The sequence below is a fragment of the Eucyclogobius newberryi genome, unplaced genomic scaffold (genome assembly GCF_026437365.1).
Source record: "Eucyclogobius newberryi isolate DKJ021-1_F unplaced genomic scaffold, fEucNew1.0.hap1 SCAF_11, whole genome shotgun sequence".
In the NCBI taxonomy this organism is placed as follows: domain Eukaryota; kingdom Metazoa; phylum Chordata; class Actinopteri; order Gobiiformes; family Gobiidae; genus Eucyclogobius; species Eucyclogobius newberryi.
Window position 1 is genome coordinate 813957 of NW_027315735.1, and position 16988 is coordinate 830944.

The following is a 16988-nucleotide window of genomic DNA, read 5'->3' on the forward strand; positions in this document are numbered from 1 at the left end:
CCTCTCGTGAGGACAAAAAAAAAATATTATTGTGGCCACGCCCCCAGACTTACCCTATGGCCGCCATCTTCCTTTGAAAATGAAAACACGCTGTGTTAGCCATTTTGTTCACGTCAAACTTTGACGAACTCCTCCTAGGGCGTTTTGCCCACCAACTTCAAAATCGGCGTACGTCCTCTGGACAAGTGGGGCATCTAAAGTTATCCAATTTTTTGAGATACCTTTTAAGGTCTGTGTGCGGCGCAGCCGCAAAGTTGGACAACTTATTTTGGAATATTGCAGATCTAAAAATTGCTCCCATTTGATCAAAACTAGTCCGATTAGGACCAAATTTGAATCAGTTGTTCAACTTTCTAGTTTGGACCAGTTTAGGCTGACAAAATTGAAATGGGCGTGATAGCGCCCCCTACAGAGTGACCTTTAAATTAACATTGAAGGTCAAAAATTAGTTTTACCAAAATTTTCTAAACTTTACTTTAAAATTCTATTTTGGCGTCGCGATCAAAAAAGCCAATCAGACAAATGCCTTAATGTTTACGGCGTAGTCGTAGCGATGACATAAACCTCCCATGTTATCCCTATGGGAAAACCGCTAAATCTCTCGAATATCCACATTTTTCTGTTTCACACTTTAACAAACTCCTCCTAGTGCGTTTTGCCCACCGACCTCAAAATCGGTGTACGTCCTCTAGACAAGTGGGGCATCTAAAGTTATCCAAATTTTAAGGATAACATTTACGGTCTCTGTGCGACGGAGCCGCAAACGTTTCCCTGAATTCTGACTATTTGGCCTTCAGAGTGGCCTATAAACAATAGAGTTTTTCCAAATGACATGATATTTTGAACAAAATTCTACTTTGCCATCCTGATCATAAAAGTATAAGAGCCAAAGTCATATTTTGTACGGCGTAACCGTAGCGATGACAGAAACATCCCATGTTATCCTTATGGGAAAATCGTAGAATCGCTCAAATCACCACATTTTTACGCTTCACACTTTAACAAACTCCTCCTAGGGCGATTGTCCGATCAAGTTCATATTTGGAGAATATCATCTACACAAGCGGGGCATCAAAAGTTATCCATATTTTGATTCTAAGTGCTACGGTCTCTGTGTGGCTGACCCGCAAATATATGTCAGAAATGGGAAAACAGCAAAATCTCTGAAATGTTCACATTTACGCTTCACACTTTAATGAACTCCTCTAAGGGCAATAGCTCGATCAAGCTCATATTTGGGGAAAATCATCTACACAAGCGCGGCATCAAAAGTTATCCATATTTTTATTCCAAGTGTCACGGTCTCTCTGTGGCAGACCCGCACATTTGACCGACATTTGTGTTCATTTGCACTGGATTGGCCATGTCCAATGTGTCGCCGTCTGTCAAGTTCTTTTTTAATTCAACACAATAAGGGCGCCATCTTTATCAAGTCGAAAGCGCAGAGTCGGAAGGCCGGCGGCCTGCGAGGGCCGTTGGATGCCGCTTGCGGCTTTAATAAGGTTTTTTTTGTTTCTTCTCGTTCAGTTTGAAATTAAAAGAATAATATAATACATAAAAAATATGTTCATTTATGTGCACTAGAGAAAGATGAAACAGTTCATATTTCTGTGGTTGCCCTTATATCCAGAATGGTGGAAGTGGTGGAAGAATTTATCATTTCTGGATATAAGGTCAATAGATTAAAGCTGTACAATGGCATATGTAGGGTAATACTTTTGTCTTTTTTTTCTTGTGTGTGGGGTTTATTTATTAATTTTATTTTTTACAATATTTTAATCTCAACATGACATTTACCAGCACATTTTAGCACTTTTCTGGTAAACTGTAAAATATTTCAATCTTCCACGGCGCGGTCAAATGGCCGCGCAGTTTCAGGGACCGCGGCATTTCCCTTATAGCCCGTTATAGCCTCATGGCTAACCCTAACCCTAACCCTAACCTTAAACCTAACCTTAACCTTAACCCTGACCTTAACCCGGCGCGGTCTAAAACGGCGCTAAAACGCAGTCAAATAACGGCGCAGTTTCAGGAGCCGCGGCGCGCGGCCGGCACAAAAATAACATGGCAGTTTCGGCCGCGGCTCTGCAGACGCTCCCTAAATAAAAAGAGTATTTATGTTTTTGTCTATGTGTATTATTTTTTTTTTACTCTCAAAGACGCTTCACATTAAATAATTCATTCACTTCTCACTGTACAGCTGCTGTCAACCTGTACCATCAATCACGTAGGCTAGTGAAGTGTCTTGCTCAAGGACACAATGAGAGGATCAATCCGCGCTCATGTTTAATTGAGAGCAGACTATTACTGCAGTTGGATAAATAAAGATAGATATAATTTCTCACTAATATACAACAGTGGTGGAAGAAGAAGTACTCAATTATGTCACTTAGAGGGCGCTGTATTTGGTTTTTACCGTCTTAAAAACATGTGAAAAGTAGTGATACATAAACACTGATGACAGCGGTGTGAAAAGAGTCTTATTTGTTGCCTCAAATTACGGTTTAGTTTCCACAAATATAAAGAATAAAAAGGGGTGCGTGGTCTGCGTTCGACTAAACGAGGCTTGTTGACGTGGAGCTGGGCACAGACTCCATTCTGTCGTTCCATCTGAGCTCGTCGCCTTCATTTCAACACGTGTGAAACGCAGACATGACAGTTACTCATCGCCAACAACAGCTGAGAGGGCATTCTAAGACAATAGCTTCAAATAGCTTCAAGAGGCTGTGAGCTCACACGTTCAGGGCCAGACACACCGATGCATGGTGCTCAGTCACGTATCCTAACGCATGGTGCTCAGTCACGTATCCTAACGCATGGTGCTCAGTCACGTATCCTAACGCATGGTGCTCAGTCACGTATCCTAACGCATGGTGCTCAGTCACGTATCCTAATGCATGGTGCTCAGTCACGTATCCTAATGCATGGTGCTCAGTCACGTATCCTAATGCATGGTGCTCAGTCACGTATCCTAATGCATGGTGCTCAGTCACGTATCCTAACAAGACACAGCCAGCGCGGACTCAATCGTGCATCTGACTGAAACGGTTTATTCTATTGTTAGCACTGATGAATCAATCCGTAGGGCGCTCACCTGGCTCCAGCTCTCGCTTCGTCTTGTTTTGATCCACGGACATTTTTAATCCAGAAATGAAAAGCATAAACACGGCGCGTAATCTAAATATAGCTGAGTGTCGATCTTTGGGGCCTTGGAGATAAAAAAGCAGTCTAGATTCTCAATAAAGCGCTCGTTCCTGTCATAAAACGTGTCCTTTAGTCATGGGTCCAACTCCAGGTCCGTGCACAGGATAGGGGGTAGGTGAAACCAGGATTTTTCTGCGCACTCAAGGTTCATTTGCAGGACAATATAGGATTACTCAAACATACAAGAATCAATCAAAATGCAACTATGAGTAAAGTGATGCAGAGGAAATACTGTTACAACAAAAACGCTCATATCAGTTTTTTTGTATTCAGAACACAATCCATATTCCCTCTTCTCCTCATCTCCTCCAGTCTCATCTGTGAGAAGGACGGCGTCACTGTTCAGACTCTTCAGATACTACCATACGATATCTGTTGTGTTTGTCCAGGCTTGACGACGCTGCAGGTGGTGCTGGACACGGCGGCCGAGAGGAAGTGGCAAGTCACGGCCATAAACGTGGGCAACCTGAAGGACGAGCGTAAAGACGAGGCCTACCGCTCCCTGTTCCAAGACCTGGAGAACAAGAAGGAGCGCCGAGTCATTCTGGACTGTGAGCAGGACAAGGTCAAGGACATCATGGACCAGGTGAGACACACGCTCTGGGGTTCTGGAAGGGTATTTGTCGTAGAACTCAACTTTTGTAAATCCAGAGCTGTTTTATCCTGCAAATATCTGAAATGCAAAAAGCAAGGTAAAATGTTTTAATATCAACACTTTTATACTTAATTCATAATGAAAAAATAATTTGATAAGCATCTGGCTTAGTAACTGCTAATTATGAAGTTAGTCTTTGTTCATGCTTGCAAGGCTATTAAAAGCATTGTTATTTTTTGTTAATTTGTGCACTTCACCCTATAAAGATTGAATGTGCGGAAACAGATAAGTGCCATTTTAGTAATTTAGTTTTGTGTTGTTAATGTTTTCACAAGCCAAATGTGTTTTACTGCAATCAATATATTATTTAATCCATCCTTGATGAATTCCACTCAATATTCGTTCCATTTATAATAAATGTAGAAAATGTTATAAAAAATAACAATAATTCTGGGATTTTTTTTAAAAATCGGAAGGTTGCAAGTTTTTTAATTATTCATTTTGTCTATTATTCCTAAAACGCCTTAAAAAAATGACCCCCAATTATAACTGAAGCTGTTCCTGAACCCTTTGGAGCACAAACAATTGTCTGGAGCCTTTGTGAAGCTGAGACACGATTGTTAAATATATGAGTAAAGCTGGTTTCTGAAGGTGTGGTCTGTTTGACACTAATATGAGCTTTTTGACCATTCTTTTTGTAATAAAGGAAAACATGTCCAGGTGGAATCCATAAAGTCCTATTATTATTTTTTTATTTCATTTTGTGTATTTGTGAGTTTGGGGTACAAACTGACCATAGTTCTTCACAGAACGGTTGATTTGACTGGAAATGATTGTGTTACAGCTTTATTTTCAAGTACAACAAATCAAGCAGCAGTGAGTTCAGGTGTGGACAAAATAGAATGAATATAGTATAATTCCACCCGTAAGGAGTTAAAGTTACCGTACTCAGGTTCTGTTTGTATAAAATAGTAGATATCATTTTCCTCATTAGCGCCTATCGTAAAGTAGCACTTCAGACCGATGTGTCTGATTCTAATCTAATCCCAACCCAGCTGCCTGACACATAATATGTGACATATATTATATGTTCACTTTTAATCTGAGATTGTTTGTAACAAATGCTCTTCTAAACCTGTTTGTGAGAGGAACAAGCACATACCTCTTCCTTTCACGGTTTGAAACGTATGTACCTAAAGTAATTTTACCTTTCCAGATAATACTTCTAATATTTTTGGACTTGAAGTGAATTATGACCTGGCATGAGCTCAGACAGGTGGAGAACACGGGGCCCCTCTGAGCTGGGCTGACGTCCCCACACGCTGTAAATGATCTACTTTTGGATTTGTCCTGGGGTTATGGGGGTTTTTGTGAGTCAAACGGGAGTTTGGAAGACACTTTTAGAGCCTCTGTGATTTGTGATATTTGCTTTTGGAAAACATTTGCAATGATTCAAGTTTGGACATCTAGTTCTGTACATATACAGATAACCTATTGGAAACGAGCAGGATCATATATGTTTTTGAACACTTTTTAATGTGACTTGTTGCATTAGGCTCTAGCTTTTAACTGTTTAGCTTCACTCACACATTCGTACTGATTTTGAGGCCCTCTTGTCTGCTTGACAGGGGGAAAGCACTGTTTTGAAGTCCATAAATAATCCCTAGACTTGTTCGTGTTGAGCATTTCATCCATCAAGTTGCGTTTGTTTCTCAAATTATGTTTTTCCTTCCTAGGTTCATTCCCACTACTGCCATTAGATGGAGTGCTAACACCAAATCACATTACAAGGAGTGTACATATGATACAAAATAACAAAAGAATTATATCTTTGTGTTTAAATGAAATGCCAAAACAGAGGGCAATATCAATAAAAACAACTGCCATCTTTTAGTTTCCATTCTTTTCCATTATTGCTTTTCCTGGAATATTTCACAGTATTGCATAAACTTGACTATCTCCATGGAAACAAGCTACAAGATACTACCAGACCAAGTTACAGGTCAGATCTGTGGAGAAATAAGCCCACTAACCACCATGAAAATGCTTGTTTTTGAGCAATAAAAAGACTCGTAATTGAATAAATAGATGTGTATGCTTTATGCCGTACTGTGGAACATTACAGGCAAAGCACTAAAAAGCCCATGGACACAGTCAGCAGACGTTCCACCAGAACGTTGCATAGTACTCCTTTAATGTTAAGGCCATGGCTGGAGAGCCGCGGCGCGGTCAAATAGCCGCGCAGTTTCAGGGACTGCGGCATTTCCCTTAAAGCCTCATGGCTAACCCTAATCCTAACCCTAACCCTGACCCTGACCCTAACCTTAACCCTAACCCTAACTTTAACCCGGCGTGGTCTAAAACGGCGCTAAAACGCGGTGAAATAGCGCTGCAGTTTCAGGAGCCGCGGCGCGCGGCTCTGCAGACACTCCCCGATGTTAATGATACATGTGATGTTGCACAATTCAATCAGTGGCTTGTTGTTCTAAAACTCCATTCACCAAGTTTAAAAGTGTAATTAGAAAACAAAACGTAAGCTCTGCATGCAGTTTTGTAATAAGACTTAAGCTGGACAACAAACGTAGCTTCAAAGTCATTTCTTTGGGCAAAGCAGGCGCTGCAGGCGCCATTGTCCTGTGTGAAAACAATGTGTGTGGAAATGTTTAGTGAGAAGAAGCGGAGAGGTCCAGCAGATGTACAAAGGCCCATAACAATTAGACTAATGTTTCATTCCGGCCATAAACAGAAGTGTAATTAAGGCCAAACAAAGCACTGAACGGGCTATTTTTATTCCCCCTGTTCCCAAGCAGAGGGACGCGTCCAGTTTGAGGGAGGAACAATCAAATCATTGCACGTGGCCCTGGAGGCTGCATATCATTCATCAAAGAGGAGGTCTTCTGGGAGATGTTGTTTTGCCTGGAATAATCCACAGTAATTATGTTAATTATCTAGCTGCATGTTTTCAATTACAGGTGTTTTTTTTTTAATCAGCAGAAAAAAACAACTAAACATACTTTGAAAATAGTAGATTCTTACAGTGACAGTCCACAAATACTTAATACAAATACGACCTGCAACATGCTGTGGAACATTCTAGGTAAAACAGTCAAAACTACCTGGACACAAAATTGACTTTTTGAGCTATTGGTGTAACTTTGATCCAGTTGATGCTTAATTGGCCGAAACAACTTTAATCACATTTTTTTTAACTGACAAATATTTAACAGTATTAAAAGTATGATCAGACAAGAAAGTGGAGTAAAGTTCCAAATTGGGGCATTACTCCTGTTCCCTCGCTTTAAAAAAAACAATGGCGGCTTGTAAATGTTTGGATGATAGCAACTAATTACTATAAAACACCTCTATTGGAACTCTAATGAGGTAGAAAGAGGTCTAAGTGTTTTTTTTTAATGCAATTCAATCCTTTATTTGACAAGTACTGGAGATTTTGATCTACATTTACCGTTCAAATTTCCCAGATCTAGAGGTGTCCAGCGCTGTGTTGATTTGTTCTGTGAGAGTAAATAACTTAAGATAATTCATGTCTGAAAATGAAACGCACAATGTAAATGAGTTAGAGACGGGACAATACCGTTGTAAGTAATTAAGTAAGTACATTTTATTTGTATAGCACCTTTCACAGACAGCAGTCACAAAGTGCTTCACAAAACACAGAATAAAACGATAAAAACTTAATATAAATGTTTTTTTGTTAATTCTTCCAAATAAAACAGCACTTTACACTAAATAACAGTATGCATTAATGTTGTCCATAGCCAATTAAATCTTTAAAGTTTATTTGGTTTAACAATGAATGCTCTGAACTTAAAATAAAAAGACAATTTGCTCATAAGAAGCATGTGTGTTTATAGTAGAAAAAGCTTCAGTTGTAGTCATCTGGACTCAGTTTGAAAAAATAGACGTTTCGACTCTCATCCAAGAGTCATTGTCAATAACAGAATTTAGGTCGAGAACTCCGATATTAATGCTGTTCTGTGGTAAGACCCGCCCATTGGGAGGAGCCTTCCTGAAGTAGAAGGAGTTGTTTGTTTCAACAGAAACTCCCCCTTGTATCTACCGAATCTATCTTCTCTTCACTCTGTTCAGAGCCCAAGCGGGGTAACCACAGGCTGAGAGGGCATTTCGGACATGTTTTTCCTCTTTCTTCTTGCCCTCTGAGCTGGTGGGCACACCCCATGCCCTCTCAGCCTGTGGTTACCCCGCTTGGGCTCTCAACAGAGTGAAGAGAACCAAGAAGCAGGACAAAAGGGAAACTGAACAGAGAAGGAAGGGTGTTTCTATCCCTTATGTCTCTGGCCTGTCGGAAAAACTGCAGAGAATTTTTAGACAACACGAAGTCCCTGTTTATTTTAAACCAGGAAACACTTTAAGACAAAAACTGGTTCACCCTAAGGACAAGTTGCCGACTCAAAAAACAGAGCAATGTAGTTTATTCGATCCAATGCAGTGAAGAAAGTTGTAAAGAACGTTACATAGGTGAGACGAAACAGCCTCTACACAAGAGGCTTTATCAGCACAGAAGAAATACTAGTTCAGGACCTCAGAGTGCCGTGCATCTCCACCTTGAAGCCTCTAATCACTCGTTTGAAGACGGTGAGGTGAAGGTTTTAAGCAGGGAGAAAAGATGGTTTGAAAGAGGAGTCAAGGAAGCTATTTTTGTTAAAAAAGAAAGACCTTCTTTAAACAGAAATGGAGGGCTTAGGTTTCATCTTCCTGTTATTTATAATGGGATTCTGAACCCCTGGAAAGGTAAAGGACATTCAGATGCTAATCAGGTACTCAGGGTGGTTGAGCCAGGGTCTCACAAAGACAAAGAGGATTCTAATAGCCCATTAAGATTCTGAATAGGCTCGGTAGATACAAGGGGGAGTTTCTGTTGAAACAAACAACTCTTTCTACTTCAGGAAGGCTCCTCCCAATGGGCGGGTCTTACCACAGAACAGTATTAATATCGGAGTTCTCGACCTAAATTCTGTTATTGACAATGACTCTTGGATGAGAGTCGAAACGTCTATTTTTTCAAACTGAGTCCAGATGACTACAACTGAAGCTTTTTCTACTATGGAACACGCCTGGACGAATGAGGGATTACACCCACATATTTCCAAGAATTTTGGGCCAAAAACCTTGGATTTAGTTCGGGAACTCGAATCTGTAGCCAGGAAACTAGCAGACAACAGGAATCACTTGAGGTTCAATCTTAGATGCAGACAGAACAACATGATCCCGAAGAGCCTGCAGATCAAATCACCGGTCAGAGGACACAGAGCAGAGAGGATTTGGAGAAGGAGCCTTATGCAGATGCTCAGTGAAAGGATCCAGGAAAACAACGTCAGAATTGATAAATTGAAAGGCAGAACAGGAACTTTACAGGAGAAATTAACCAGCATACTCCCTGAAGAAGCTTTCAAAAGAGTGCTGGAGTTTACACAGACAGCACAAGAAGCACAGCACAGGAAGAGCAAAGAACGCCAAATCAAGAAGTTCAACATTCTTTTGAACAAAAAGAATGCAGGTGAGGTCGAGCTAGACATTAGGACTGAGACAGACAAATTAGCGACCAGCAAAAACAATTGGATTAAGAACCTATCAGATCGTGTTCTGACACAGGCAGAAAAGGAGGTGCTCTCTAAAGGGCTCAACTTTTCTGTCACCTCTAAACACATCCCTACAGAGGACTACATCACAGCCACTGAAACTGCAATTAGGAACAACAAAATGACTGAATCGGAGGCTGCAGACCTGAGGTTACGTGTCACAGCGACCCTGAAGAGTGCCAAACCACCGCCTTCAAATATCACAGCTGAAGAGAGGAAAGCACTTTCAGCACTGGAAAAAGATCATAGCATCAACATCCTCCCAGCAGACAAGGGACGTTGCACTGTGATTCTCAACGCAGCTGATTACGAAGCCAAAGTCCACACCCTCCTCGAGGACACGACCACATACGAGCGCTTGAAAAGAGATCCGACCAGTGGTTACAAGAAGAAAGTGATAGACTGTTTACAAAGGCTGGAAAAAGAGGAAGCGATAGACCGGCCTCTGTATTACAGACTGTATCCTGGTGAAGCCATGCCTTGCATTTATGGCCTTCCAAAAATACACAAAAAGGAGGTTCCACTCAGACCCATAGTGTGCAGCACAGATTCCATCACTTACAATGTGGCCAAGCATTTAACAACTATATTGGCTCCGCTTGTGGGGAATTCGGTACATCATGTGGAAAACACGCACAACTTTGTGGATAAAGTGAAACATCTCCAACTGGACCCAGATGACCTCATGGTTTCATATGATGTTGTGTCCCTGTTCACCTGCATCCCGACCTCTGATGCAGTAGCAGCAGTGAGGATCAGACTGCAGGAAGACACCACCCTACAGGAAAGGACCAAACTGACACCTGAACACATATGTAAACTGTTGGACATCTGTCTGAACACCACTTACTTTCAATTCCGGGGACAATTTTACAGACAGATTCATGGCTGTGCCATGGGCTCGCCCGTCTCTCCCATAGTGGCCAACCTGTACATGGAGCACTTTGAGAAGAAGGCACTGTCCTCATTCTCAGGCTCCGCCCCAAAACTGTGGCTCCGCTATGTCGATGATACTTTTGTAACAATCAAGAAACAAGAGCTGGAAACCTTCTCTGATCACATCAATGCTGTGGACCCACATATCAGGTTTACAAGAGAAGACGCTAAGGAGAATCGCTTGGCCTTTCTTGATTGTTCCACGATCAGAGGAGAGGACGGGAAACTCCAAATAGAAGTATATAGGAAACCTACACACACGGACCAGTATCTGCTCTTTGGTTCCAACCACCCACTACAGCACAAGCTGGGGGTGATCAGAACCTTACAACACAGAGCTCAAGGTGTGCCCACCAGCTCAGAGGGCAAGAAGAAAGAGGAAAAACATGTCCGAAATGCCCTCTCAGCCTGTGGTTACCCCGCTTGGGCCCTCAACAGAGTGAAGAGAACCAAGAAGCAGGACAAAAGGGAAACTGAACAGAGAAGGAAGGGTGTTTCTATCCCTTATGTGTCTGGCCTGTCGGAAAAACTGCAGAGAATTTTTAGACAACACGAAGTCCCTGTTTATTTTAAACCAGGAAACACTTCAAGACAAAAACTGGTTCACCCAAAGGACAAGTTGCCGACTCAAAAACAGAGCAATGTAGTTTATTCGATCCAATGCAGTGAAGAAAGCTGTAAAGAACGTTACATAGGTGAGACGAAACAGCCTCTACACAAGAGGCTTTATCAGCACAGAAGAAATACTAGTTCAGGACCTCAGAGCGCCGTGCATCTCCATCTTGAAGCCTCTAATCACTCGTTTGAAGACGGTGAGGTGAAGGTTTTAAGCAGGAGAAAAGATGGTTTGAAAGAGGAGTCAAGGAAGCTATTTTTGTTAAAAAAGAAAGACCTTCTTTAAACAGAAATGGAGGGCTTAGGTTTCATCTTCCTGTTATTTATAATGGGTTACTGAACCCCTGGAAAGGTAGAGGACCAGGACCAGGACATGTAGATGCTAATCAGGTACTCAGGGTGGTTGAGCCAGGGTCTCACAAAGACAAAGAGGTTTCTAATAGCCCATTAAGATTCTGAATAGGCTAGTTCGGTAGATACAAGGGGGAGTTTCTGTTGAAACAAACAACTCTTTCTACTTCAGGAAGGCTCCTCCCAATGGGCGGGTCTTACCACAGAACAGCATTAATATCGGAGTTCTCGACCTAAATTCTGTTATTGACAATGACTCTTGGATGAGAGTCGAAACGTCTATTTTTTCAAACTGAGTCCAGATGACTACAACTGAAGCTTTTTCTACTATGGAACACGCCTGGACGAATGAGGGATTACACCAACATGTGTGTTTATGATATTCATTACTTACAGGCGATTATTGTACATACAATCAGACTTTGCATTTGATTCATTTTGATCATTTATTTGACTACAGGTCTGGTTCTTGTTACAGCAGCAGCTTCTATTTTACAACTAAACTAATGACTATGGAAGATAAGATAAGAAGATAAGTTACAACTTTAAGTTTTTGTTTAAGTTTGAATCTGAAACACGAGAAAACAAAAAAGGGGGTGGAGTCTGTGCTGTCTTTAGAGGTGAAATAATTACCCGCAGGTTGTCTTTTGGGGTGTTTTCATCATTTGAGTATGTATCCTTTAAAATGGAGCTAAAACGCTCTCCATCCATTCTCTTCATTGTTTTATACAAGCCTCTCCAGCACTGCCAAAGTTTTATTGATGATTTTACTGAGATGCTTTCAGTCGTATGCACAGACTTTAATGGTTTGGTCATTACAGGTGTTTTCAATGTACATGTTGATAATATTTGTGACAGAAACGCTAAAGAGCTTGATGCTGTCCTTGAAACCTTCAGTCTTACTCAGCATGTGAGAGGCCCCACCCACAGCAAAGGACACACTCTAGATCTCATAATTACAAAGGGGGTAAATATTTCAAATGTTAATGTGATCAATGTTGCTCTGTCTGATCATTTCTGTGTCTTCTTTGACCTGTCTGTTTCTCCCCAACCTCCGGTTGGTCCTGCAGTTGTTCAGAGGAGACACATAAGTGATGGCACATGTGCACTGTTTATGGAAATGATAAACTTTGAAAATGTCTCATGTTCTAATGTAAATGATTTGTTGAACTCTGTTACATCTAGTGTTTTGAATGTTCTGGACACCATCGCCCCTATAAAGACTAAAATGGTTAAAAATAAGCAGAAGGCGCCGTGGAGAAATGATGATTGGGTCAGGGCACAGAAAAGGGAGTGCCGCAGGGCCGAACGGAAATGGCGCAAATCAAAGCTCCAGGTTCAAAAAGAGATTTACAAAGAGAAGCTGAACATGTACAACCTAATCTTATGTAGAACTAGGGAAAGATATTTTTCTGAAATAATTGGAAGCTGCAGTAACAACTCGCGTGTCCTGTTTGCCACAGTAAACAGATTAACAAACCCTCCAGCTCAGCTGCCGTTAGAACTCATTTCCACATCCAAGTGTAATGAGTTTGCATTATTCTTTAATGACAAAGTTCAGGGCATTAAAATGCTATAAATCCCACAATGCAAAAAATGACCCTAAAACCACCTAGACACTTAGAGCTAACTCACTTTGCACCAGTAACTGACAAAACTGTCCATGAGATCATCACCAGTCTGAGTTCATCTACATGCTGCCTCGATGTGTTACTCACCAGATTTCTAAAGTCTGTGCTGAACAGTTTGTTAGCACCATTCACTCACATAGTTAACATGTCGCTTCAATCTGGAACATTCCCAATGTCTTTGAAAACTGCGGTCATAAAGCCTCTCCTAAAGAAGAGCAGGCTTGATGCCGCAGTACTGAGTCATTACCGGCCCATCTCTAATCTGCCATTTTGGGGCAAAGTCCTTGAAAAGGTTGTTTACCAACAGCTCACAGATTTCCTCTTAATAAACAACTCATTTGATGTTTTTCAGTCAGGTTTTAGACCTCATCACAGCACTGAGACTGCTCTTGTCAAGGTGACAAATGACATCCGCCTGAACACTGACACGGGCAAAGCCTCAGTCTTAATTCTGTTAGATCTGAGTGCTGCTTTTGACACTGTCGATCATGGGATCCTCTTACAGAGACTAGAGGACTGGGTGGGCATCACTGGCACTGCCCTAAAGTGGTTAAGGTCCTATCTGGAAGACAGGAAGTACTTTGTTGAAATTGGTAGCTGTGTCTCAGACCACATGACCCTGACCTGTGGAGTGCCCCAAGGGTCAGTCCTGGGTCCCCTTCTGTTCAACCTCTACATGCTGCCGTTAGGTCAGTTGATACGCAGTGAAAATGTGTCCTATCACAATGATGCAGACGAGTCAGATCTATGTTTCACTATCGGCAGGTGACTATGGACCAGTAGATTCACTCTGTCACTGCATCCAACAGATCAGTTTGTGGATGCAAAACAACTTTCTCCAGCTGAACTCAGACAAGACTGAAATAATCGTTTTTGGCACAGAAACAAAGAGAAAGTGTTAGCGGTCACCTCCAGAGTCTCGCTCTAAAACCTACAAACCAAATTAGAAATCTGGGGGTAATAATGGACTCAGACTTGAACTTTAATAGCCACGTCAAATCAATAACATCAGCAGCTTTTTACCATCTAAAAAACATTGCCAAAATCAAAAACATAGTGTCAAAACCAGATTTAGAGAGACTTATCCATGCGTTTGTCTCCAGTAGATTAGACTCCTGTAACGGCCTGCTCACTGGCCTCTCCAAACGAGCTGTAAAACAGCTGCAGTACATCCAGAACGCTGCTGCTCGGGTCCTGACTAGAACCAGGAAGTATGATCACATTAGTCCTGTTCTCAGGTCTCTGCACTGCCCCCTGTGGCTCAGAGAAGAGACTTTAAAGCAGCTCTGCTTGTGTACAAGTCTCTCCATGGCCTAGCACCAAAGTACATCTTGGGCATATTTGTGCCATATGAACCATCTCAGACTCTGAGGACCTCAGGGACCGGCCTCCTGCTGGTGCCAGAGTCAGGACTAAACATGGACCGGCCTCCTGCTGGTGCCAGAGTCAGGACTAAACATGGACCGGCCTCCTGCTGGTGCCAGAGTCAGGACTAAACATGGACCGGCCTCCTGCTGGTGCCAGAGTCAGGACTAAACATGGACCGGCCTCCTGCTGGTGCCAGAGTCAGGACTAAACATGGACCGGCCTCCTGCTGGTGCCCAGAGTCAGGACTAAACATGGACCGGCCTCCTGCTGGTGCCAGAGTCAGGACTAAACATGGACCGGCCTCCTGCTGGTGCCAGAGTCAGGACTAAACATGGACCGGCCTCCTGCTGGTGCCAGAGTCAGGACTAAACATGGACCGGCCTCCTGCTGGTGCCAGAGTCAGGACTAAACATGGACCGGCCTCCTGCTGGTGCCAGAGTCAGGACAAAACATGGACCGGCCTCCTGCTGGTGCCAGAGTCAGGACTAAACATGGACCGGCCTCCTGCTGGTGCCAGAGTCAGGACTAAACATGGACCGGCCTCCTGCTGGTGCCAGAGTCAGGACTAAACATGGACCGGCCTCCTGCTGGTGCCAGAGTCAGGACTAAACATGGACCGGCCTCCTGCTGGTGCCAGAGTCAGGACTAAACATGGACCGGCCTCCTGCTGGTGCCAGAGTCAGGACTAAACATGGACCGGCCTCCTGCTGGTGCCAGAGTCAGGACTAAACATGGACCGGCCTCCTGCTGGTGCCAGAGTCAGGACTAAACATGGACCGGCCTCCTGCTGGTGCCAGAGTCAGGACTAAACATGGACCGGCCTCCTGCTGGTGCCAGAGTCAGGACTAAACATGGACCGGCCTCCTGCTGGTGCCAGAGTCAGGACTAAACATGGACCGGCCTCCTGCTTGTGCCAGAGTCAGGACTAAACATGGACCGGCCTCCTGCTGGTGCCAGAGTCAGGACTAAACATGGACCGGCCTCCTGCTGGTGCCAGAGTCAGGACTAAACATGGACCGGCCTCCTGCTGGTGCCAGAGTCAGGACTAAACATGGACCGGCCTCCTGCTGGTGCCAGAGTCAGGACTAAACATGGACCGGCCTCCTGCTGGTGCCAGAGTCAGGACTAAACATGGACCGGCCTCCTGCTGGTGCCCAGAGTCAGGACTAAACATGGACCGGCCTCCTGCTGGTGCCCAGAGTCAGGACTAAACATGGACCGGCCTCCTGCTGGTGCCCAGAGTCAGGACTAAACATGGACCGGCCTCCTGCTGGTGCCAGAGTCAGGACTAAACATGGACCGGCCTCCTGCTGGTGCCAGAGTCAGGACTAAACATGGACCGGCCTCCTGCTGGTGCCAGAGTCAGGACTAAACATGGACCGGCCTCCTGCTGGTGCCAGAGTCAGGACTAAACATGGACCGGCCTCCTGCTGGTGCCAGAGTCAGGACTAAACATGGACCGACCTCTTGCTGGTGCCAGAGTCAGGACAAAACATGGGGAATCTGCGTTTCAGTTTTATGCAGCTAAAATCTGGAACATTCTTCCTGAAGATGTGAGACAGGTTCTACTCTGACAATGTTCAAATCTAAGCTATAAACTGTTTTGTTTAGATGTGCATGTGACTGAAAGGATTTTTTCTTTGCACTCTTCTCTGTTGTTTGTGATTTTATTAGTTTAGACAATCAGTTGGATTGATAATTTTTAATTACGTTAATTTTATTGTATTTCTGTTTCTGTAATTTCTTTGTGATTTGAATGCATTTTTCCTGCTGTGAAGCACTTTGAATTGCCTTGTGTATGAAATGTGCTCTACAAATAAACTTGCCTTGCCTTACAAAGCAGCTTTATTACTGACACGTAAGGCCAGAAGTGGTCTTAGTTTTGGGTCGATTTACATCAAATAAAAAGTGACAGAAAGATTAAAAAAACACCTCTTTTACAATATAGCTGAAGTAAATCTGCAGTTTACTTCCTTTGTCCGCAAAAGGACTATCGAACGATTCTAAACTACTTTCAGAATCGTCCCATTCCTACTTTTTGCTTATCTGTGTTTGCCAAACATTTTGTGAATGTTTTATTAGCCATTACAGTGACAAGGTTTTAGTGCAAATGCTAAATTACTCTGAACGTCTCTCAGCGCTAATCGGTGCTTGGACCTGCTGTCCACGGGGACAAGAGTCTGACAGGTTTTTGGGGTGAAGACAATTGGAGTTTGGTTGTAAATGTAATTAGAGTGAGTGAGGGCTATGTTCGCTCCTTAACCATGTCCCATTTATCAATCATCATTTTACACATACTTTCTTGGAATTTACCATCTGTTCGTTCCACTGAAAATGCTGATTATTGTCCATGGTATCAGATCTCTGCCAGTATTCCACCTCTGATACGTGTTTCATGTGAACCCTCCTCCCAGATGCAGAGATACAATGTTAGAATCTGCTGTGCCACTCAAACTAATGTATTGGTTTCAGCTTCGTCACTTTTGCCTCATGATATTCTGGTTCTTTCTGTCAGAACACTGATCACTGCAATTGTGTTCCCGTTGGCGGGCTGTGACGGTGAACGCAGCGCGACAATGGGCTGTCAGACATGTGAGGGGCGAGAGTGACAAATTAGAAGGTGTGAATTAGATGTTGGAGTGGTTGGTGATACAATGGGAGCTCACTGTT

At 43.0% G+C, this 16988-nt stretch overlaps 1 protein-coding gene across 6 annotated transcripts in view; it reads left to right on the forward strand.

Moving 5' to 3' along the window:
- Positions 1 to 16988, forward strand: part of gria2b (glutamate receptor, ionotropic, AMPA 2b) — a 128775-nt gene that overhangs the window by 85085 nt on the left and 26702 nt on the right. For all 6 annotated transcript variants that reach the window (XR_011924505.1, XR_011924506.1, XM_072434689.1 and 3 more), the window contains exon 4: positions 3594 to 3790. Coding sequence is in view for 4 of the 6 variants with exons in the window: in XM_072434689.1 (XP_072290790.1) it covers positions 3594 to 3790 (197 nt within the window). In the remaining 2 variants the exon portion in view is untranslated. The remainder of the gene's footprint in view (positions 1 to 3593; positions 3791 to 16988) is intronic.